General features: G+C 37.7%; 2 protein-coding genes across 4 annotated transcripts in view; both read right to left on the bottom strand.

Annotated features, from left to right (window-relative positions):
- The window catches only part of LOC127662259 (baculoviral IAP repeat-containing protein 6-like), a 144,765-nt gene extending 124,753 nt beyond the window's left edge, over positions 1-20,012 (bottom strand). For all 3 annotated transcript variants that reach the window (XM_052153388.1, XM_052153387.1, XM_052153389.1), the window contains exons 1-3: positions 19,631-20,012; positions 14,039-14,220; positions 5,114-5,251 (exon numbers count right to left, since the gene is read on the bottom strand). In XM_052153388.1, coding sequence (XP_052009348.1) covers positions 5,114-5,251; positions 14,039-14,220; positions 19,631-19,823 — 513 coding nt within the window. In that variant the 5' untranslated portion in view covers positions 19,824-20,012. The remainder of the gene's footprint in view (positions 1-5,113; positions 5,252-14,038; positions 14,221-19,630) is intronic.
- A 169-nt stretch (positions 20,013-20,181) lies between these two features.
- On the bottom strand, positions 20,182-23,885 carry yipf4 (Yip1 domain family, member 4). Its single transcript, XM_052153804.1, has 6 exons — positions 23,642-23,885; positions 23,249-23,402; positions 22,125-22,296; positions 21,800-21,877; positions 21,580-21,693; positions 20,182-21,463 (listed from the first exon to the last, which is right to left on the bottom strand). Exons 1-6 carry the CDS (start codon positions 23,697-23,699, stop codon positions 21,326-21,328), a joined length of 714 nt encoding a protein of 237 aa, XP_052009764.1. The 5' UTR covers positions 23,700-23,885; the 3' UTR covers positions 20,182-21,325.
- Between the last annotated feature and the right edge of the window lie 873 nt (positions 23,886-24,758).

The following is a 24,758-nucleotide window of genomic DNA, read 5'->3' as shown; positions in this document are numbered from 1 at the left end:
TGGTGGGATGGAGGGAAAGAGGAATTAGGAAATTGAGAGAAGAGATACTTATTAGCTGTGTTTCAAAAACAGGTGACACCGTCTACCATTTTTGAGCATAACACTGATGATTTCCAAAACTGCCATCTAGGTAGGCAGCTCACCAGGTTTGGATACACAGACATTAGGTTAAAATTCAGACAACACAAAGGCATGCAATAGGAAATCATGCATAGGAAATCTACAACAATGTTGTCCCAGAATCTGGGAAGACTTCTGAGCCCAGTTTACTTTTTTTCCAGTTTACTTATTTCAGGTCAAAATACATGTCTAAACAAGCCAGTTCAGTAACACCGTGGCAAAACTTTTCCCATTTAAACATCCATGAAATAGCTTGACAAGTTTTCTTGTCTTTATTGACACATTTCCTACTGAAACAGGGAGATATGACCATATCCAAGGACCATAATGGAGCCGATGCTGTGGCCCACTGCAAAACTGCATGAACAGGACTGCAGCAATATGCTGATGGCTTAGAGGACACAGAGGAGAAACGTGGTGTAATTTTTAACTGCAGAGGCTCTGAGCCTCATATCCAAGACCAGTTTGGTCACTCTAGTCAAGATGAACATAACTCTTTAACAGATAGGAAAAAAAATATCCTAGACCATCATTCATGACGGATCCTTATAATGGAGCTATATACTCCCAGAGAAGTAAGTGATGTTTTTGATTTATTACATTGAGAGATATGTGATCTGAGCATTCTCTCCACAAATAAATGATGAAAGATTAGGCAAAAAACAAAAACAAAAAAAGTCCCCCAAAAGTCTTGCATCCCCCTGTACGCACGTTTGCATCTAATTCGGAGACTATAGTATAATAAAAATCTAGGATCAGTCACAGCTAAGAGAACACAATTGTCAAACAGAAAAAGAGAGCGAGCACAAGACAGAGACTGATGAAGGATGGAACAAATAGGGAAACAACAAAAGAACAAAGTACAAAAGAACAAAAAAGAAAAAGAAGAAAAGGATGAAAAAAAGGACGAAAGTACAAAATTAAGAACAAAAGAAAGGACGAAAGTAGGGGCGAAATAAAGGACAAAAGAAATAAATGACGAAATTATGAAAGAAAGAACATAAGGCTGAAAGGATCTGAAAGAAAGAAAGGACAAAAAATGAAAGGATATATATATATATATATATATATATATATATATATATATATATATATATATATATATATATAAATATAAATATAAATCACACACATATATACACACACATACAGATGAAACTCGAAAAATTAGAATATCGTGCAAAAGTTCATTAATTTCAATAATTCAACTTAAAAGGTGAAACTAATATATTATATAGACTCATTACAAGCAAAGTAAGATATTTCAAGTCTTTATTTGATATAAGTTTGATGATTATGGCTTACAGCTTATGAAAACCCCAAATTCAGAATCTCAGAATATTAGAATATTACATGAAATCAATAAAAAAAAAAAAAGGATTTTAAATACAGAAATGTCGGCCCTCTGAAAAGTAGAATCATGCATATGTACTCAGTATTTGGTTTGGGCCCCTTTTATTAATTACTGCCTCAATGCGGCGTGGCATGGATGCTATCAGCCTGTGGCACTGCTGAGGTGTTATGGAAGACCAAGATGCTTCAATAGCGGCCTTCAGCTCTTCTGCATTGTTTGGTCTCATGTCTCTCATCTTTCTCTTGGCAATGCCAAGTCAGCATCTCCATAAAGCTTGTCTGCTGAAGGAAGCATGAAGTGCTCTAAAATGTCCCGGTAGACGGCTGCGTTGACTCTGGACTTAATAAAGCACAGTGGACCAACACCAGCCGAAGACATGGCTCCCCAAACCAACACAGACTGTGGAAACTTCACACTGGTCTTCAAGCATCTTGGATTGTGTGCCTCTCCATTCTTCCTCCAGACTCTGGGACCTTGGTTTCCAAATGAGATGCAAAATTTGCTCTAATCAGAAAAGAGGACTTTGGACCACTGAGCAACAGACCAGTTCTTTTTTTCTTTAGCTCAGGTAAGACGTTTGACATTTAAAGCCCATGTCCAGGACCCGTCTGTGTGTGGTGGCTCTTGATGCAGTAACTCCAGCCTCAGTCCACTCCGTGTGAAGCTCCCCCACACATTTGAATGGCCTTTTCCTGATAATCCTCTCCAGGCTACGGTCATCCCTGCTGCTTTTGCACCTTTTTCTTCCACACTTTTCCCTTCCACTTAACTTTCTATTAATGTGCTTTGATACAGCACTTTAAGAACATCCAACTTCTTTTGCAATTACCTTTTGAGGCTTTCCCTCCTTGTTGAGGGTGTCAATGATGGTTTTCTGCACAACTGTCAGGTCAGCAGTCTTCCCCATGATTGTGAATTCAACTGAACCAGACTGAGAGACCATTTAAAGGCTCAGGAACCCTTTGCAGGTGTTTAGCTGATTAGAGTGTGACATTTTGAGCCTACAATACTGAACCTTTTCACAATATTCTAATTTTCTGAGATTCTGAATTTGGGGTTTTCATAAGCTGTAAGCCATAATCATCAAAATTATATCAAATAAAGGCTTGAAATATCTTACTTTGCTTGTAATGAATCTATATAATATATTAGTTTCACCTTTTAAGTTGAATTACTGAAATTAATGAACTTTTGTACGATATTCAAATTTTTCGAGTTTCAACTGTATATACACACACACATATATATACACACATATATATATATATATATACACACACACACACACACACACACACACACACACACACACACACACACACACACACACAAGTGGCCAAAAGTTTGGAAAAACGTTCAGATTTTGCTCTTCTGGAAAGAAATTGGTACTTTTATACACCAAGTGGCAATCAAATGATCACAATGTATAGTCAGTAAATTAATAACATGAAAAATAACTATTACAGATTCGTCTTTGTAAAGTATGCAAAACTCAAGCCTTGCACAAGGTTATCCTGGATGAAAACTTGCTTCCTTCTGCTCTGACAATGTTCTTCATCTCTGAAGATTGTTTTTTCCAGCAGGACAATGCTCCATACGACACAGCCAGTTCAATCAAAGTGTGAATGGAGGACCACCAGATCAAGACCCTGTCACGGACAGCCCAATTTCCAGAACTGAACCCAATTGAAAACCTCTGGAATGTGATCAAGAGGAAGATGGATGGCCACAAGCATCAAACAAAGCCAAGCTGCTTGAATTTTTGCACCAGGAGTGGCATTAAGTCATCCAACAGCAATGTGAAAGACTGGTAGAGAGCATACCAAAGACGCGTGAAACCTGTGATTGAAGATCAGGGTTATTCCACCAAATATTGATTTCTGAACTCTTCCCAAGTTAAAACATTAGTATTGTGTTGTTTAAAAAATATGAACTTTCTTAGCATTATTCAAGGTCTGAAAACACTGCATCTTTTTTGTAATTTTGACCAGTTGTAATATTCTGCAAATAAATGCTCTAAATAAAAATATTTTATTTGGAATTTGGGAAAATTGGTGTCAGTAATTTATAGAATAAAAAAAAACTTTTCATTTTACTCAAACCATACCTAAATACAGAGAAACTGATAATTTTGCAGTGGTCTCTTAATTTTTCTGGAGCTGTACATATATATTGTCATGCCTTAGAGCACCTGTAATGTCTTTTATGTTGCTTATAGTTTATTCTATTTTATTGTATTTTCTTTCCAGTTACTGGTGCCTTATATTTTCTTTTTCTTTTTTTACTGGAACATTGGCAATATTGTATGGAAAACATTCCAAAGAGTCAAGTACTCCAAAATTAAAAAATTCTAATTGCAATTGAGAGAGAGAAAGTGAATAAAAAAGACAGGGTTTTTTAGTAGCTCTATGCTGAATAATCCTCTTGAAGATCCCAGGCACACTCTAAATTCCCATGTAATCATGTGTTGACTTCCATGTTTTTCTCTGTTCTTCTCGCTGTATTCCTTCAGTTTCAGTTAACAATGTAAAAAGAGATTGGGGTTCTTGAGATCTATGGGTTTAAGCTCTAAAAGACCTGCGTTATTTCTTCAGAATTCAGCGACAAAGCATACATTTAGCAGATGTGCATTAAAGGGAGTGTTTGATCATACTCCTGTTACTGCAAGGCTACTGATCTGAGCTCTGCAGTACCGCTGTTCATTAATGTCTGTGTGTGCATAGATCACAGTAAGGATGCATCTCATGAATAATCTATGAGTAGTAATGCAACATGACTCGACTATTCTTGATTATTAACAAAAACACACAAAGTCAGATTGCCTTACAACAACAAACATGCCACAACAACACACACTGTGACAGAAGTTTTAAAATCAGGATGTCCGGTCTTTATGGATTCCACAAAATCAAGTTGGGAAAAGTAACTTGGAAGAAGCTCTGTAACTCTGAAACATGAAGCCAAATACCAGCACAGCACAATAATGAATAGATGGGCAATACTACAGAGTGTGTGTATGTCTTTTGGAAAGAGAGAACCAGGCCTTTGATTGAAGAACACAGAGAACAAATACCACAGTAACATCACTGACAGTTCACATCTGGACATGATTTTATTTAAAGGAATATTTCTACAAAGAATTTAATATTCTGTCATAATTTACTAACCCTTGTGTCCTTCCAAGCCTGTGTGGCTTTACTTTTCCACAGAACAAGCAAAAATAAGTCAAAAAGTGATGTCACATGAAACAGCTCAATAGAAAATATATATGTGAAGATTGTTTAAAAAATATTTTTTGTTTGCTCCAATGAAACAATAACAGCAAATAGCTTTAGAAATTACATAAATAAATATAAATGTATAAAATATAAATAAAACATAAATTACAGAATATTAATTTTTGGGAGAACACTTCCTTTAAAAATATTCTTCATGGAAGCATTCTGCACTAGATGTATATCATGTGTTCCTCAAAGAAACATCTGGATCAAAGCCAACTGCAGGTTGATTACTCATTAGAAAAATGATTTCTCTACACTTTGTACTTTTTACAACTTCTTGGTTATAAAACGGTCAAAATGATAATTGAGATTTACTAACCAATTCATTTAATCTCATCCTATTTCCTGTTTCGCTCACCTTTGCAACTTTATGATTGGCCGCTGTCTCGTGTGAGGTATTCTCTAGGCCTTCTTTGAGCTGAGTGAGAAAGACATCATAACCCTCTGTGTTGGAAACATCCACCTTCTCCAGACAGGCATACAACATCTGCTGGGCCTACAGGGGGAATCACAGGAACATTGTAAATCACACTTACCGTCCAGTCAAACCTCAATGGATTAATTCATTCATCTAAATGCAGAGCCGCAGTAAACTCGGAATGTAGTTCGACATTAGTCCATCAATTTCAAAGCAATTGCTACTTGACTGCCTCATCGTCTTTGCATTATCTCATGTGGCTTTCAAATTACAGTGTTGAGGTGTTATGTCATTTGATTCTTTCAGATTATTAAAGGAGACCGATCTCAAAACACCAACAGAACAAGAGTGATGGTGTTCTTTACTGCAGGAAACAAACAGTGGGAAACATTGTATCTAACAGAACAAGGCCATAAATGCCACATACACTCTCGGAGAACTTTGCTTATTCTTTATTTCTCAAATTCTTCATTCTACAAAACCTAATGGGTGTATACCTATCGAAAGGCATTGTTAAACCAATCTACTTTCACTTCATACCTGAGCAAGTGTTAAAACACATTTTACTTGGATTTTCCACTATGCAATAAATTAATTAAATTATTGATGTTTTTGAACAACTCAACATACACTCACCTAAAGGATTATTAGGAACACCTGTTCAATTTCTCATTAATGCAATTATCTAAATCAACCAATCACATGGCAGTTGCTTCAATGCATTTAGGGGTGTGGTCCTGGTCAAGACAATCTCCTGAACTCCAAACTGAATGTCAGAATGGGAAAGAAAGGTGATTTAAGCAATTTTGAGCGTGGCATGGTTGTTGGTGCCAGACGGGCCGGTCTGAGTATTTCACAATCTGCTCAGTTACTGGGATTTTCACGCACAACCATTTCTAGGGTTTACAAAGAATGGTGTGAAAAGGGAAAAATATCCAGTATGCGGCAGTTCTGTGGGCGAAAATGCCTTGTTGATGCTAGAGGTCAGAGGAGAATGGGCCGACTGATTCAAGCTGATAGAAGAGCAACTTTGCCTGAAATAACCACTCGTTACAAGAGGTATGCAGCAAAGCGTTTGTGAAGCCACAACACGCACAACCTTGAGGCGGATGGGCTACAACAGCAGAAGACCCCACCGGGTACCACTAATCTCCACTACAAATAGGAAAAAGAGGCAACAATTTGCAAGAGCTCACCAAAATTGGACAGTTGAAGACTGGAAAAATGTTGCCTGGTCTGATGAGTCTCGATTTCTGTTGAGACGTTCAGATGGTAGAGTCAGAATTTGGCGTAAACAGAATGAGAACATGGATCCATCATGCCTTGTTACCACTGTGCAGGCTGGTGGTGGTGGTGTAATGGTGTGGGGGATGTTTTCTTGGCACACTTTAGGCCCCTTAGTGCCAATTGGGCATCGTTTAAATGCCACGGCCTACCTGAGCATTGTTTCTGACCATGTCCATCCCTTTATGGCCACCATGTACCCATCCTCTGATGGCTACTTCCAGCAGGATAATGCACCATGTCACAAAGCTCGAATCATTTCAAATTGGTTTCTTGAACATGACAATGAGTTCACTGTACTAAAATGGCCCCCACACTCACCAGATCTCAACCCAATAGAGCATCTTTGGGATGTGGTGGAACGGGAGCTTCGTGCCCTGGATGTGCATCCCACAAATCTCCATCTACTGCAAGATGCTACCCTATCAATATGGGAAAACATTTCTAAAGAATGCTTTCAGCACCTTGTTGAATCAATGCCACGTAGAATTAAGGCAGTTCAGAAGGCGAAAGGGGGTCAAACACAGTATTAGTATGGTGTTCCTAATAATCCTTTAGGTGAGTGTAGATATGCACAGGGTCCTCATTGGCTGCACTTCGAAAGGTTGTCGGCAAACGGTCAAAGTTGGTCAATCAATATGGATTTTTTTTAATGGCCAACGTCGATATCTAGAGTGCAGAGTGACCACAAATAAGCATGATAGCAAATAATTGTTGAATGTCCACACACTTATATACATTTACACATGGTATTAACATGCATTGTGGGTGATGATGATCCAATTCACAAGTTGTCAGAACCTAATAAAGGTGTAAACAGGGTGCAAAACATTGTGATTGGATCACAAACACAAATAAAGAGGAAGTCAAAATGCTTGTGATCGGATTACAGAATATGAATCTTAATTCCAGGTGTAAACAGGGTTTTATTTCACACAATACTTATTTCACAAACAATAATTCCTCAAAATTCATTAAAAATATTTGAAAACATAAATTGTGCCATCGATGGATTTTGTAACTGTCACTAGGCAGAATGACCACTTCTGTTTCACGGCCAATCAAGTTTAGATAATCAATAATATTAAATAAGCAAATATCTGCAAATTAATCAGCCTGAAGATTATACAAGTCTATCACTAAAAAATATGTTGTGTCTTAAGTAGGGATGCACCCTTACAAAATTTGTGTGCCGAAAATGATATTCGACAACATCTGCCGACACCGATAAGAGATAGTTTGGTAGTTCTGCTTCTTTATGCTACCTTGTTTTAAGTCATTGATAATTAATTACACAACTCTGAAAGAAATTCAAATAATAATTTTAATCTTTATGTCTCTACATGTCTTTAACGTTTAACTGGTCTTAGTTATAAACAAAACACTTAAAAAAGGACATTAACATTATTTAGTCATATCAAGCTTATTCTGAATAGACTCCTGGTAGAATCACATTAAACTGGTACAAGTTTTTTTTAATGTTCTTATCATTTTAGCTGAAGCAGCATCCACTTTAACTATAACAAACTAATATACTCCTTCCTGTGTCAAGCTTCAAGTTGAGTAATCAATTTGGTTGTGTTCAAAGTTAATGGTATTTCCACCACGTGAAATTCTGGCAGTGCCAAGCTTATAAATTGCAACTCTGCTTTCACTGTCATCCAATTTAAAAAATGTCCACACAAGAAATATTTTCTTTCACACACAGCACGAGTTGTAAGCTAACTGTCGGAGGCATTTTTCTGCCCCATTTGGACAGAGAATTTTCGGCACAGATCATCGGCAGCTTTTGAACAACCGGCCGATTCCCAACGGTGCTGTGCATACATCTGAGCACCTCTACTTTAAATGAGAGCTCAAATGGTCAAGTGTGTATGACTTACTTTTGTTGCGAGCAGGTAAAAAAACAAGCAAACAAAAAAACACTACTCAAACTACATTTAAATAAGGTATAAATCCTTTTACAGTGATAGAGTTGACATTTCAAACAATGTGGCATCTGTGGGTTACACCAAGAGCCTTTAAAATGGTCAAGCTATTTATGTTCACCAAAAAACATAAGCAGTAACAACTCATACAAATGGCATGACAGTAATGTCACTGCCATCAAGAACAGAAATTAAACACCACCCCAAAATTACAGCCTAGATGTCCCAGTGATGAAGGTGGGATTAAATTCTCAGATCCGGAATCAGGTATGACGCAAACGCAGAGCATTTGCATCCTGTAAAGTAGGCGCCCCTACATGAGATGTTCAGTCACCATCTATATAAAAACATTTATCATCATGTGTTAATCATGATCAGGATTTTACCATCAATACTCTATAAACACTGTATTTCCTTTCAGTACTGTTAGTGATGACTCATTGTGACAAGGAGTGAGGCATAGCCGAGCCGTGATGCACGGCCAGCGCTGAATGAGCTGATAAGCAGGAGAGCAAGATAAATTGGAGCCGGAGGTGCCAGTTCAAGAGAGAGATGCGTGCGGCTGCATTGTGTGTGTCCTTATGAAGGCTTAAGTTTGTTTACCATTAAACTTTATGTTGACTGTTCAGCTGGTTCCTGCCTCCTCATTGCCCATCCTTATTCAGTTACAGTGGTGCCCGAAACCCAGTAGGGAGAAGGGATGCGCTGTTGTGGAGTCCTCGCCACTGCCATCCTCCAGGGCAGCAGCCGTGGCTGCCTGCCTGGGGATGGAGGGGTCACTGCCGGACACCGAGTGCTGGAGGAACTGCTGCCATCTGCCAAAGGGGAGGAGCGGTTCCATCTACCAGGGGCCGGAGGACTCGCTGCCGTCCGCTGGGGGAGGCGCGAGCTGGTGTGTGTCTCCGCTCGCCCTTTCCCTCTTCCCATGCATCCCCTCCCCTCTTCCCCCAGGTTCAAAGTAGGTGGGGTGGGCCACCGGCTGACAGAATGGCCGGAAGGGCAGCGTTTCCACAAACTTGAATCTGCCAATTAAAGAGACCATTTGTAGGGGCCACTGCAGCATCCTTACGATAAAATTATTAAATCATGAGAGAGCTCTCCATCTTATGATGATTCAGATAAGATTTTTCAATCCCTCTCCTTCAACCATCTGTTATATATAGACCAGTTTTCACGATCCAATAAATTCAAGTTCTGCCCTACATTTTGTTTTCTTTGCTTTGAATCTCTTGTTCAATCAGAAACATGCAACGTTAAAAATGTGTTGCGAACACATTACACGTTGACTTTAATTTTAAGAAAATGAAAACAAGTCTATGAAGGGGTGGAAGTATAATCAGTTCAATATATTGTACTGATAGAATTATGGTCCTCCTGTGTCTTTCAGAGCCCATGAGTTTGTCAACTAGTCATTTGTGGTTAGACATTTTTTCAATGTGCTGGCTGAAGCAACACCCAAGTTATAGTATGATGATTCAACTTGCATCAAATTAAATATGGCGCATTCTGACTCAAGTCTGAAGTCTATTTTCAACACAATTTTATTTTAATTGTGAAATCAGACATGGACAAAACTACCAGTGTTATTAAATTTGAGCCTTGGACTCATGTTACCGGTAGTCTGTGCATCAGTCTACTATGAGACCCATCAGATCAACCAGTCTTCACACACTCACACACGAGTACAGTATATGGACAGGGAGTGGTGCTGGCTTGGAGTTTTATTTTCAGAGTGTGTCCTAGGACACAATGGACCTGTCTTTCTGCATAGCACACTTTGTCAGACTGGTTAGGCGATCGCTATGTCAACAAGCTTGTTCAACCAAACTACAATTTTGCCAGGTTGTAATGTACACCATATGGTAAGGAAGAGCATTACAATAATTCACATCACACAGCCCTGGACAAAACACAAAGAGAGAGACGTGATTTTTGTTATACTACACCACACTGACCTCAGCAAAAGACTGATGGATGATCTGTACTCACACATGTTATTCACACACAATGATAGTCATGAAAATAAAAGACATTTGCACTTTTCTTATCATAAATTCTAAGAGCTTATGATATAAACATTGTGTGATCTCAACCAGTCAGTTATACTGGTACAATCAACAGCCTTCCTTCATCAGCTGTAGAAGAAACCACCAAATTAAATTCACCATCTGGTGTACTAGACTCGCATATTACATTTTTGGTAACACTACAATAAGCTTTCATTTATTAACATTAGTTAACTACATTTATTAACATGAACTAACAATGAACAATACATTTAGAGCATTTGGTTAATGTCAATTTCAATATTTACTAATACACCTTTAAAATAAAAAATTGTACATGTTAAAATTAGTTACTGCAATATTAACTAACATGAACTAACAATGAACAGTTGTGTTTTTAGCAATTAACATGAACAAAGAGTGTTAATGATATTTCATACATTAACAAATGGAACCTTAAAAGTTACCACATTTTCAAGGAGCTAATGTTTTTTTTTTTTTTTAAATCACTCGTACCTTAGAGAACTAATTCAGAATCAGTACTCTAGTTCAGAATTAGGCCATGCATACTTTTTGAGATGTCATTTTATGCATTTTCTAAATTTTCCTAGTAAACACACTTCAAAATTCTTAAGCATAAAGATTTATTTCTATGCCCTATCAAATCACAGTGGGAATCTTCAAGTACCTCATGATACAATCTGATTCTGAGTCAGGATCTGATTCCAGATCGATTCCTGATACATCTGCATAATCTACATTTTATTATTAGTTATTCTGCTGTGCAAAGGCAAAACACAGTAACTTAACACTTTGACCAAAATTTGGGTTCTTAGATTAAGTTGTCCTGTTACGGACAGGTCTAGCTCAACTATAACCAGGTTTTGAGAAAATTGCAGTAACTGCCACAATTAAATTTCAGTATTTTTCATAAAAACTGATAAACACTGACCCTTTTAAAGCACAAGAAAATAAATTACAGAAAATAAAACACTGGCTCTCTATCAAAAAAATGCATTTACATTTACATTTATGCATTTGGCAGACGCTTTTATCCAAAGCGACTTACAGTGCAATTATTACAGGGACAATACCCCCGGAACAACCTGGAGTTAAGTGTCTTGCTCAAGGGCACAATGGTGGTGGCCATGGGGTTCGAACCAGCGACCTTCTGGTTAACAGCCCTGTGCTTTAACCACTACGCCACCACCACTCCACTCCATTTAATTAAATAATTCAACTGATTATATGAAAATACTTGTGTTTAAAGCACTGTTAATATTTTTTATTTAAAAGTATTAAATGATTATTTGGAATAAATCTATCCCAAGACTTTTCATTTTTTTATTTGAACAATAACTAGAGGTTGCAGGTCCAGGCTGATTACATAACATATCTGCATCTGTAAAAGTGCAGATGTAAGTTTCTTCTTTCTTCAGCACAGGTGATGGTAAAGTGAGACAAATAGTTTTAGGATCATTGTTCAAGAAATCAATTAAGCATCTAATATGCGCTGCTCCATCTTTTTAGCTCTGTGAGTACAAGTCTCACCTACTTGAAATTCTTCTGACAAGTAGTCAACCCTGATGAGCAAGAGTCCGGAAATGAGCAACAGCCAAAGAAAGTGTGCACGAAGAGTGAAAGGCATTGGAAAGCAGCAGACAAAAAAACATCACCCATGTCTCCCGAACCGCTGTCTCATCGTAATTTTCAGTGTTTTTCCCCTGTTCTGTGCAAATCAGTGCAATAACGGGCAGAAACTCATCTTTCATGTTGTTTGTTGGCATGTAATCAAGAATAATATCTCCCGTTACTATTAGGGCTGCACGATATATCGTTTCAGCATCGACATCAAGATGTGTGCATCTGCAATAGTCACATCGCAAAACGTGCAATGTAGTAAGGTAAACATATCAGTCTAGAATCTTTTTTTTTTTTTTTTTTTTTTCAAAAGGAAAACTAGCATTATATCTGTCTGATATGATGCAATTTACTCCGATTTATGGGTTCTTGGATACACCGAGTTTATTATTATTTTTTAAAATACAGTTCTTTGCAGCACATTGTTGACATGCAGGCTCCACTTGCGCATGACGAAATGATGAGCGAGGAATAGGCAAAAAAAGACAGAAATGGAGGATTTGGTTGCAAAAAGAAATGCATCGTCAGTTATATGGAATTATTTTGGAAACAGACAGAATGATGTTGACCAAAAACAGGTATTTTTTCGAGACTGCCCTGCAATTGTTGCCACAACACGAGGCAACACAACCGATTTCTTTGTCAATAATTTAAGTCGGCACCACAAATCTTTGTATGATGAGGGAAAGGCAGATCTGAATGCCGTCTAAAGCAAAAAAACTATTTCGGATGCTTTTGCCAGTGTTACACCATACGAGAAAGGTTCCAAACGGCAGATAGAAATCACAGATTCAGTAACATTTCACCTCACAAAAGACATGGTAGGCTATCAACTAACATGTTTACCAAAGAGGGTTTTAAAAACATGATCCGGTCGCTTGACAAGCAGTATGTAATACCATCACACAACTATTCTTTAAGTTATTTGTTTTATAAACATTTTATTTGTTGTAGTATTTTTTTAAAACCACTCAGGGTTGGTGTATAGCTGCTCTTTTTTTATTTTTCAAATGGTTTAAATTAAAAGATGTTTATTGTTTACTTTTCTATGTAAAAATTTGTAATGTAATCAAATGTTAAATTACTTATTTTGTCATCCACATGAATTCCCTATTGTGTTAATGTATCTTCCTCCTTAGTGTAATGCTCTGTTTTAACCTGGCAGGAGTACAGAGATAAAGCCTCCTGTAATCTCCTGGATCCCTTCTAGACATCACACTTCTTCATTCACAAATGAGCCCCTTTATTTTAGGGTAATCAACATACATTATTAATATCAAAACATGCTAGATCATTGACTTTAGCCTGAATAGATATAAAAGTATTACATGAATACAATAGAACCATGGTAAATTAAACAGTGTATTAATTATTATAATAAAATAAACTACCCAAAATAAGAAAGTAAAAAGTCATTTTCAGTTTCTTTTTTTTCTTTTCCATGAAGATGCAGTTCCCTACAAAATCACCCCAATCATTCTAGAATAATTAATTATTCTCAATTAGAGCTATTCAAGTCATCTAGTGAAGTCATCCTGTATTTTTTCATATCACGATATATATTGCAGAAAAACTAAATAATCGCTATATCGTGCAGCCCTAGTTACTATGCGAGTTTGTGAATGAATTTCGGGATCGTAGTTTTATTAGAAGACAAATGGTCATGTGGTTGATACATCCTGTCTGAGATCAGTGAGCATTTGGCTTTAGTAATCTGATCTCAGAATAGATTCTGAATTTTTGACAATTGATCCAGTATCTTTGGAGAAAGAATCGTGATGCATCGGAGAATATAATTTTTTCCCACCCCTAATTTCAAATATATTATGTGCATTATTTAAGTGCAAGCACAAAAAAGGCTGACTCTGAGAAGCGTGAAGATGGTAAACACAACAACATTTCATTTATTACAACATCAATTATTAACCGATAGTGGTCAAGACAAAGCCCATTATTTAAGTAAATGTACATATCTGAATCTGGTTCTGAAATGCTGGGCCTCTTACCTCAGTAACAGGGAGCTCCAGCTGCACCATGTCTTCTGGCTTCGACACAGGGGCCTGGAGGGCCGTGTCCAAAAGAAGGATCCCATTTAAGTCCTTCCTGCAGCCAACAGCATAATCGTCCACAAACAGCACCTTATCCACGGCAGGGAAGTACTGACACCTCACCCGGCCCCCAGGTTTAGCTGTCACACAACAAACACAGGACAGTGTGATTGTTAGCACTCAGTGCAAATCCTTGTACTATGTTAAATCTATGTTACATAGTAACATACAAACAGACAGTTTAAAAAAAAAAATTAAGATGTTTTTGGTTGAAAAACCAAACATTCGAATTAAACTGAACTAAAACTTTTTTAAATCTTTAATCTCAAGTTAATTAAATGGATAGATCTGATACTGGGTGACGATTGTTCAACACAGCATACTAAAATCAACTATATAGTAACAGCTATGATGCAAAACACCTGTTTACCATTTCAATATTTGTTTCATGAAGTAAATATTTTATAAAGACAATAAGGCACTCAATATCGATCTGTATATTATGTAAACACCACCATTTAGCGGTGACTATATTCACAATATAGCACAGCATCTTGTATCTAATTGCTTAATTATTAAAAGCCAATCACATTCAGAATGTACATTTGAAACATGTTTCTTACAGCCAAAACAACTTAACGTTGACTGCACCCACGTGTATGCAAATAAATACTGAACTTGTTCTGGAGGTCTATGCCCTTGTTTTAAGAAATTAGAACTGAGACACAAAAACACCATGGAACCTGGCACACCAGCTGATGCAGAGTGTGGAAAAGTGAGATATGTCACTGGTTTCAGCAAATCATTCCAAAATGTTCCTAAAATGTATGCCTACTCTTAAGTGGATGTGTTGCACACTCAAAAAAGAGGGAAAACATTCAATCCTGAACAATAGTATCTAAACAAGCGTGAGTCAAATGTTCTGTGCTAGCATCTCTCTGTGTCAAGATTCCCTGCCAATAATTTATTTAGAATTTAAAATAAAAGTGCTATGAGCATAACCTTAATCTCACCCAAGTGAAAATTAACAAACATAAATGAAATTATACATTTAAATGTATGGATCCCTGAACACAGACTCAGCCTTGTCGTTGACTATATGAGATTATCTATACAGAATCACCATATATGCTACTACGTAACTGATGCTGGACTGAACATTTTAAAGCTTACAAAAACTGTAGTATTGGTAGGTGCCATTAATCCCAAGGTTTTCTGTTTCCCCCTGCCCCCACTCCCATCTGGAAAAAGAAGCATGTACCGTGTATTTTATTTGCAGACATCTAAAACATGAGGGATTAACTACAAACAGATATACTGATTCCATTGATTTAGCTGGGAACATAAATCTAATTAAACTCTGAGTTGACCTCTCAGCTAATTCTTAGTCTTGGACTACATTTTACAGTTTCAATGTTTAAAATTCTTTAAATCAAGAAGTTTCAGGCAATCTGGCCTAAAGCTACATAAACAACACCTATGACAGAAGACCTTTAAAGACTCTTGTCACTGCAAATACAGCATTTACAGTGCATTCAGAAAGTATTTAGACTAGGGCTGTCAATCGATAAAAAAAATGTTATCGAATTAATTACACGGTGTCCCGATTAATTAATCACGATTAATCGTATATACAAATATTTGCTGAGAAAGCCCTCATATAACAATAATTCAATATATAATGATGAAATAATGATACATAGTTATCTTTAAATATGATATATATTTTTAAATATATATATATATATATATATATATATATATATATAAAATAAAATCATATTCAGATAATTAAAATGCATTACATTCATGTGGCAGATGAGTTCATCATTAATAAGACCATACAAAAAGCGGTTTTAGAATACAATGTGTTGTTTACTACCATATTATTGATCATAAGTCAATCATTGGTATAAAGTTCACAGCAATCCATTTCACAAGTGAATTTGTCAATCAGTTTGAGATTTATTATGAGGGCTTGTTTAAGGATCTGTCAGATATGCTTGTGTAGCGTCTTGGATGCGTTGCGTCATAAACATAAAAATTTTAGGTCACTGTATCAAGTTAAATATAGTTTAATACTTAGAACACATATTGAGATCCCTTAGTTCGGATTTGCGCTCCATCAAGTAACGCATGTTTGTGTTGTTCTTCACTATATAAACTGCGCATTGCCACGCAGCTGAAGATTCACTTACTGCCCTCTGGAGTAAACAGGTGTTACTACAAGCTTGCATTTCTCAGGAACCTTCCATATTACGTTCCGGGGGGCATTGCGATTAATGGCGATAATTTTTTTACGCGTTATTTTTTGTAAAATTTATCACACAGAATTAACGCGTTAAATCGACAGCCCTAATTCAGACCCCTTCATTTTTTCACTTTTTGTTATGTTGCAGCCTTATGCTAAAATGCTTTACATTATTATTTTTCACATTAATCTACACTCCATATCCCATAAAGACAGAAAAAAACAGATTTTTGATAACTTTGCAAATTTATTACAAATAAAAAACTGAAATATCACATTGACACAAGAATTCAGACCCTTTGCTATGACACTTGAAATTAAGCTCAGGTGCATCCTATATCTCTGTATCATATCTGAGATGTTTCTTCACTTTGATTGGAGTCAACCTGTGGCTAAATCATTCCTTGGACATGATTTGGAAAGGCACACAGCTGTCTATGTAAGGACACAGCTGAAATGCATATCAGAGTAAAAACCATGTCATGAGGACAAAGAAACTGCCTGCAGAGCTCAGAAACAGGATTGTGTCGAGGCACAGATCTGGGGAAAGCTACAAACAATTTGACATTTTTGACAAAATTGAAGGTTTCCAAAATTACAGTGGCCTCCATAATTCTTAAATGGAAGTTTGGAACAACCAGGACTCTTCCTAGAGTTGGCCGCCCAGCCAAACTGAGCAATTGGGGGAGATCAGGCTTGGTAAGAGAGGTGACCAAGAACCCAATGGTCAATCAGGTTGAGATCCAGAGATCATGTGTGGAGATGGGAGAAACTTGCAGAAGGAAAACCATCACTGCAACACTTCACCGATCTGGGCTTTATGGCAGAGTGGCCAGATGGATGCCTCACCTCAGTTTAAGACACATGAAAGCCTGCTTGGAATTTGCACAAAAGCACATGTGAGAAACAAGTTTTTCTGGTCTGATGAAATGAAGATTGAACTGTTATTCATCAATTACAAGCATCATGTCTGGAGGAAACTAGGCACCGCTCATCACCTGCGCAATAGATGAAGCATGGTGGTTCAGCAGAAAGGACTGGTGGACTGGTCAGGATGGAAGGAAAGCTGCACACAGCAAAATACAGAGATATCCTCAATGATAACCTGGTCCAGAGCACTCAGCACCTCAGACTGGGCTGAAGGTTCACCTTCCCTAAGCACATAGCAAAGACAATGCAAGAGTGGCTTAAGGACAGCTCTGTGAATGTCCTTGAGTGGCACAACCAGAGCCCAGACTTGAACCCCAAAACATCTCTGGAGAGACCTGAAATGGCTGTCCTCCGCTGGTCCCCATCCAACCTGACAGAGCTTAAGAGGATCTGCACAGAACAATGGCAGAAAAGCCCCAAATCCAGGTGTGCAAAGCTTGTCGCTTAATACCCAAAAAGACTTTAGGCTGTAATCTCTGCCAAAGTTGCTTCAACAAAGTACTTAATTAAGGCTCTGAATACTTGGGTCAATGTGAAATTTTCAGTATTTTAATTTAATAAAGTTATCAAAAATCTGGTTTTGATTTGTCATTATGGGGTATGGAGTGTAGATTGATGTGGGAAAAATATTTCAAGCATTTAAGCATAAGGCTGCAACATAACAAAATGTGAAGAAAAAAACAAGGCATCTGAATACTTTCTGAATGCACTGTATACTCTTGTTCAGTTGTTCTCTCAACTGACGGCCTGAGATTTTCTTTTAATGTGACAGTATATAAGACATTTTTAGCTATAAAACTATATCATGAATTAATGAGTTATAAACTACAATAATTACAAACATCGATAAAACATAAAGACAAACATATAGACAAATAAAGACAAACATATAGACAAACAAAGACATTTAACTGTCTAACCCGTTTCACTGCTTCAGGCAAAGAATTAGTATCCCCAAAGCAATTGCCACTCTATTTGAACATTTGGCACATGACATCAAAGATAAAACGCTCAGTGTGGCCAGATAAATGCAGACGAAATGTAAATATTACAGAAATATCACCAAAACAAATCAGTTTCAGGCACAGGCGTTCTGACAGCTCACATTACTATGTTGAAAATGCCGCGTTTAACAATGAACAGGCCTACAAACTACTAAATCCGGCCAAAACCCGCACATGTGAGCATAAAACGAACCAAAAAAATATAAATTTTCAAGCAGTATGCGACGTTAAAGTCAGCCGTCATCTCTCGGGTTAACACACATAAGAAGTGTTACTGATCCGTAGCAGGCTAGGCTGAGCTAACGCTATGCTAACGTTAGCATTCTTAGCATTATTAGCCTCTGTCAGCTAATACAAGAAAAACATCAATACGTTGTATGTTAATAACACTTCATATCTACGTTAATATGCATTGTAAATCACTGTCATGTATTAAAATACTGGTTTTATATAAATAACACCACGTAATAGAAAGACACATATAAAGCCGCAGAGTGACTAGCTGATGTTTGCAAATGTTTAGATTAGCTTCAGTAGCGCATTACTTTTAAGATCAACACAGCTTTCAGATTTTGTCCTCTTTTAGTTGGCCTATAATGGTGAGATGTAGTGATACATGTACAAGCAACACTACAGATATGTACATAAACTGTGTATTCATGATTAAAATGGCAGTTTGAAATGGTTACAGCGTTTCAAGTGGCCCCAAAGAGGGAGGATCACACACTCCTCCATCAGGAGGTCAAAAGTGTGAGGGATCTTTCTCACAGCAAATCGTATTTCAGAAGCCATATGAGTGAGGGATGGATTATTCGTAAACTCCAAAACGATGCGTCAATGAAAACTCTGACACTTCAGTTATCCCAACAGGATCCCTAATAGTAGGTATTCAATTTCAAAACAATGCTCTATCAGGTGGCCCCGGAGTGAAGGACCATTCTGACACAGTCCTCTATAAGAAGCATTACCAGAAGGTTCACATACTCCATCAGAAGGCCCCTAGACTGAGTTATCTTCTAAAATATTCTTCCATCAGAGCCCAAAGACATTTGTCCTTCTAACATACAAGACCCCCAATAGTGAGGTACCGTTTCTCCACTGCTATATCAGGACCCCATTAACGAGAGATCAAACACCCTCCAATCAAGAGCACAGGACTCAATCTCCTCCATCATGAGATTCAGGAGTGAAGAATATATCTCGCCCTCCTTCTCTACTACATGTCCCAGGAGCAATTTATCTCCCACACTTCTACTTTGTACAGCTGTATAGCGCGGAGAACAGTTGTGTATATCCATGCCCTGGCTCTTTGATCCAATCCGGAATTTATAAAATCCCCTATAACCCGTCCGGACCGAAACTCACCGTGCAAAGGCGAGGCCTGTAAAATAGCCCCGGAGGTGCCGTCGATAACTTTGATGCTGCCCCGGCTGGTGACGGCTAGGATGGCGTTGAGGGCCGGGTGGTAGGACAGGCTCCGTAGGCCCTCCTCGTCGCAGCGCAAGCAGCCGTCCCTCAGCACGACCCAGTCCGGCGAGGCCGCTGCCGCCGCCGCCATCTTCCTGCTATCTTCCCTTCCTGCCTTCCCTCCTCCTTCAGCAGCTCCTCCGTGGACACGACTCGACAAGAAAATGTTAACGTTGAATCCACAAGTACCGCTGCGCTTCCACTGCGGGCTGTAAACCTCCTCCCGATGCCGCAGGAGCAGCGATTCACCATCAGCGGAGCGGAAACCAGCGGCTGCTTCTGCTCACACTCTCAGCGGTAAAACGGATCTGGCGTAGTCATCGTGTTACTGCCCGCCGAACCTCTAGGGTCGCTGTCGCATGCTAACAGATAGTTTTGACGTTTGCATGATAAATATCAGAATTTTAACATCTTCAAAGACCATATTATAGCAAGCGCCAAATGCAATATTCAAATACAACTTTATTAATCCTAGGTGCAATAAATGCATGTCAATATTTTTTCATACCAATACATTTATTTTATCTTCTGTTGAAAACTACTTAAAAACAATTCTTCTATACACACAATTTTACTACACCCCTTACTGTGCTTTAAAAAGATTGGCAAGAAAGTCAGGTCAGCAAAGCTGAAACTGCTGCCCTGTTCTATTTTTTGTTTTTAATATAAATGTGTCTGATTTGAACAGTGGCTTTAATCAAATGTTACAATGAGTACTACATTAACACATTATCCATACTGTACAATATTACTTTTGTCAGAGTCAACAGATAAAACCATAAAAATAAAAAAATTACGTCAATAGCTTTTAATTTGATTTATGATGTATGAATATATATAACAATTTCCAGACTCAATTACTTGAGCTAACTAACAGAGTGACATTTTTCCAGTACACATCACCAGGTATAAAGTTTTGAATTGCATGTTCCACAAATAAAAACTTAATTCCTGTTTGGCTACATGTACATAAATAAAATACACCAGTGATATAAAAGAACCAATTCAAGGCACCCATGCTTGGCAGATATTTTTAATGCAAACTCTACTGCCTACATACTCACTTTCCATATGGAATTCATAAATTAAAAATTTTAACTGATAAGATTAAGCATTTTGTGAACTGTGAAAAAAAATAATAATACTGGGTCAGCCTTTTAAAAAAATCGGTCCACCTCCAGCTGGTAAAATCATACATGTTTGCACAACTAGATTTGGTGACAACAAAGAAAATGTCTGTTACATGACTGTCATGCTTACCAGAGTCTTTACCAATTTAAAAATTGAAAATTTGCCTTGCTTTCCTCATTTATTTTCCTGGGGTTTCTAAATTTTATGTAAAACAAGGGCTCCAGATTTCGGTGGCACAAGATGTACAGATTTTGTGTGTATGTACAACATTAATAGAAGCAGTTAAATATACTAATGTCTGTACACCTCATTCCCAAAAGCATATAGGATTATAAACACAGTGAAAGAAAAAATAATCTACAGACTCCTTCTTGGTCTTCATGGAATTGCTCTGCAGTGTTCCTCTCCATAGTGCTCTTTGTCAATGTCCAAGCAATAAGCCAATCAAAGCCTGTGGTCAAATCAGACTCCAGTATACAGGGACAGGAAGTAGATGTACAAAAGGAAGATGGGATATATGAGGAGAGGTTTCTTTGTTTTGAATTCATCACCCACAAGTAAGGAGGCAGCACTGTATGCAGCCCAGAATACACCAAAAAGCTAAAAAAAAAAAAAAAAAAGAAACAAAACAGAAAGAATTTGTGACAACTATATTTTCACATTTAATAGAATTCATGTTCATAATATTTGTATTCCTTTTTTCTATGTGTTCTCACCTTAATGAGTGTAGAGACAACTTCAAAGCCCCCTATAACCAGGAGAAGTGGAGCTATTACAATGAGTGGCAGCAATGAATATCCAATCACCCCAAGGACTTGTCCATAAGACACCTATTAAAATTACATATAAAACAACAAAACAAAAAGTGAGTTGGAAAGATGCTCTTTCAGCTCATAAAAGTCATGTAATGTCTAACATTCTTCAGTTTATAAATACCTCTCCACCCAGAACTCTTGCTAGGATGAAAATCGTCAGAGATCCAAATATCCAAATTGTAATAATCCAGGAAACAACCTAATTGGTCAAAACGGGACACTTGAGATACACACAAATCATCCAAGTTTGGTACATATTGGACTAATCAACTCATGCAAAAGTGACAAGGTCATTTTGAAAAGAAATATTACATTTGTTAAATATCTTTAATCCCCTCGTAAAACAGAATATAACAGTATGATCAAAAAATTATCAAATGCCTTTGAAGATTATATACATCTAAATCTTGCCCATCATCAAACAAAGGCATAGCTCTTTTCCTTACCCTGAACTGTCCGTAGATGGAGATCATGGAAAAGAGCAGGACAACAGCCAACGGGCCCCAGAAGTCAGGGTTGTCCCTCACCACCTGTCTGTTAAATCCCAGTGAAGGCATTGGCATCAACACACACCTAATCTTGTAGTAGATATCCTTCAAATCAATGTCCAACTCCTCCCTGCACAAACAGTCAAGGTTTTGGTATTTCAGCACATTAATTTAAACTCTTCTGCAACACATGTGGTCAAATCAGCAACTACAACCAGCATCTCTGAAAGCAAATGTGACATCGGTAATACAAAATTGTCAATTATGTGCAGGGATGTAATCTCTTCTTTTTTGCATTTTCTATGCAGAAGTCTGAGGAATATTTAAACATGGGAAATATGTTACATGGAGCTGAGAGTACTAAATTCTTATTAGTAGCTGAAAGAATTAGCTGTGAAAATTTCATTAAAAAAAAATGTGTGGAATGGGGGTCAGTAAGTTCAGCAGTCATTGACTCCGTCATCTGCACTTCTATAACTGTCTGATTTGGTTCAGCTACCAAGTCAGACATCAGAGACTTCAAAGGATAGTTCAGACTTCTGAGAGGATTATTGGTGCTCCCCTACCCACCTTGCTAGAAATGTACACATCCAGAGTGATGAAAACTGCTGGTAAAACCACTCTTGACCCCACTCACCCAGCATATTTCCTTTTCGAACAGTTGCCCTCTGGTCAGCGCTACTGAGCACTAGAACAGCTTGGCACAGGAACAGTTTTTTCCCTCAGACCATCCACCGCATGAACAGTTAAAACTGCCCCCAAATACTTTCCTTTTGTCAATACAACCATGTTCAATATTCAATCCACCCAGTCCTACATATATCCATATTTAATTTACACTCTTTAAAATATACTACCTCTTCTTCAATACATCACATGCACATAACTGTATATCTGTAAATAAAATATTCAAACAACAGTATTGCTCTATTGTATATTTCTCTTTTTTTATTTATTATATCTTATTTTTTATTATTATTATGTCACTATATGTTTAAAAGTATGTATATATGGTTGCGTTCTCTTTGCACTGGAAGCTTCTGTCACCATGATTCTGAGGCAAAGTGACCCCAAACACTTACAGGAGTGGTTTAGTGTCCACTGAATCATCCTCTTCCACCTCAAGCAACCAACCATAACCCCTCTGCCTCAGGAACGTGGTGGCATAGGTATCCCTGGTGGTCTCAGGGCCCATATTCAGCGTGACATCGGGAGTATCTATGGTTCCGCTGAGTTCTGTGGAAAATAAGTTGTTTTAGATTAATGCATCTGACCCATGCATCCCTTCTGACTTTTCAAAACAATGCCATGTTATTATCATTATACCATACTAAGGCATACCTAAATGCATGTGCTAATGATCATACAAACACCAGATATAATTTCCAAGGTCTGCCAATGTAATTTCAGCATCAGTCATATTCATATGTCAGATCAGAGATGTTTGGATGCATTCGGGCCTTGAGTTACTGTACCTTCAGCGTCTGTCGATGAGACGAAGGTAAAATCTCCGTTGGTGGGAGAGAACTGCATGGCTGACAGTGATCACAGCTCAGAATTCACTCAGAATCACGCGCACCGCCACCGCACCTTCACACCATTGCCACGTTTAACGATTGCAACCGATCAGCTTTCGGACGGGACTGTTGCATCAAAACAGTCATGGAGGAAGCAGGAAGTGCAGAACAACACAGACGACACGTCAAATCCTGGAGCGGAGCGGAGCGGAACGGAGAGGCACGCACGCGCTCCTCCCAGCGCCAGAACGGGGAAGCGACGTCATGGAAGTACTTAATGACAAATGTCTTTGTAAAAAAGCATGCTAGGTTGCGCTTGTTGAAAAAAAAAAAAACATTTACGCTGTGAATATTTCAAATGTACGGAAAAATGACCGACTCACTAATCAGTGCCCTGATTACTGAACTAGGGTTCAGTTCTGATTGAGATGCATGTGCAGAGAGTGAAAATTGTGCATTGTGCTTCTGCTTTTCCTGCAATGCTAGGGTGAACTAGGTTGAATTTCCAATGGAATTTTATCCACTGATATTTTAGAGGCAAATTTGCAAAGCGAAATATAATGGACCGAACATTACCCATTGAATAATAAATAAAAACACTTTATAATAAGGGTCTATTTGTTAACATTAGTTAATGCATTAGGTATCATGAACAAACAATTAACAATAAATATTTTTACATTTAACGTTTGTTAATCTTTGTTTGTTAATAAAAATACAATTGTTAATTTTTGGTTCCTGTTACTTCATAGTGCATTAACTAATGTTAACAAATACAAAAATTAATTTCTGTGTGTACATCTCTGTGTATTTTGTGTCTGTACACTGCAATTTATATATATGTTTACTGTGTCTATCTATCTATCTATCTATCTATCTATCTATCTATCTATCTATCTATCTATCTATCTATCTATCTATCATCACTGTTGACTGCTATTATATGAAATGTTATTGCATCAGGGATGTACTGGCTATCTGGCGCACCAGGCATTTTCCTGTGGGCCGGTCGAGCATTGGACCAGTCAATCACACCACTCTTATTTATTTAGTGCTGACGTTTACTGCTGTTCAT

This window comes from Xyrauchen texanus, chromosome 22 (assembly GCF_025860055.1).
Source record: "Xyrauchen texanus isolate HMW12.3.18 chromosome 22, RBS_HiC_50CHRs, whole genome shotgun sequence".
In the NCBI taxonomy this organism is placed as follows: Eukaryota; Metazoa; Chordata; class Actinopteri; order Cypriniformes; family Catostomidae; genus Xyrauchen; species Xyrauchen texanus.
Note: the sequence above shows the minus strand (reverse complement) of the source record. Positions and strands in the feature narration are given on the sequence as shown.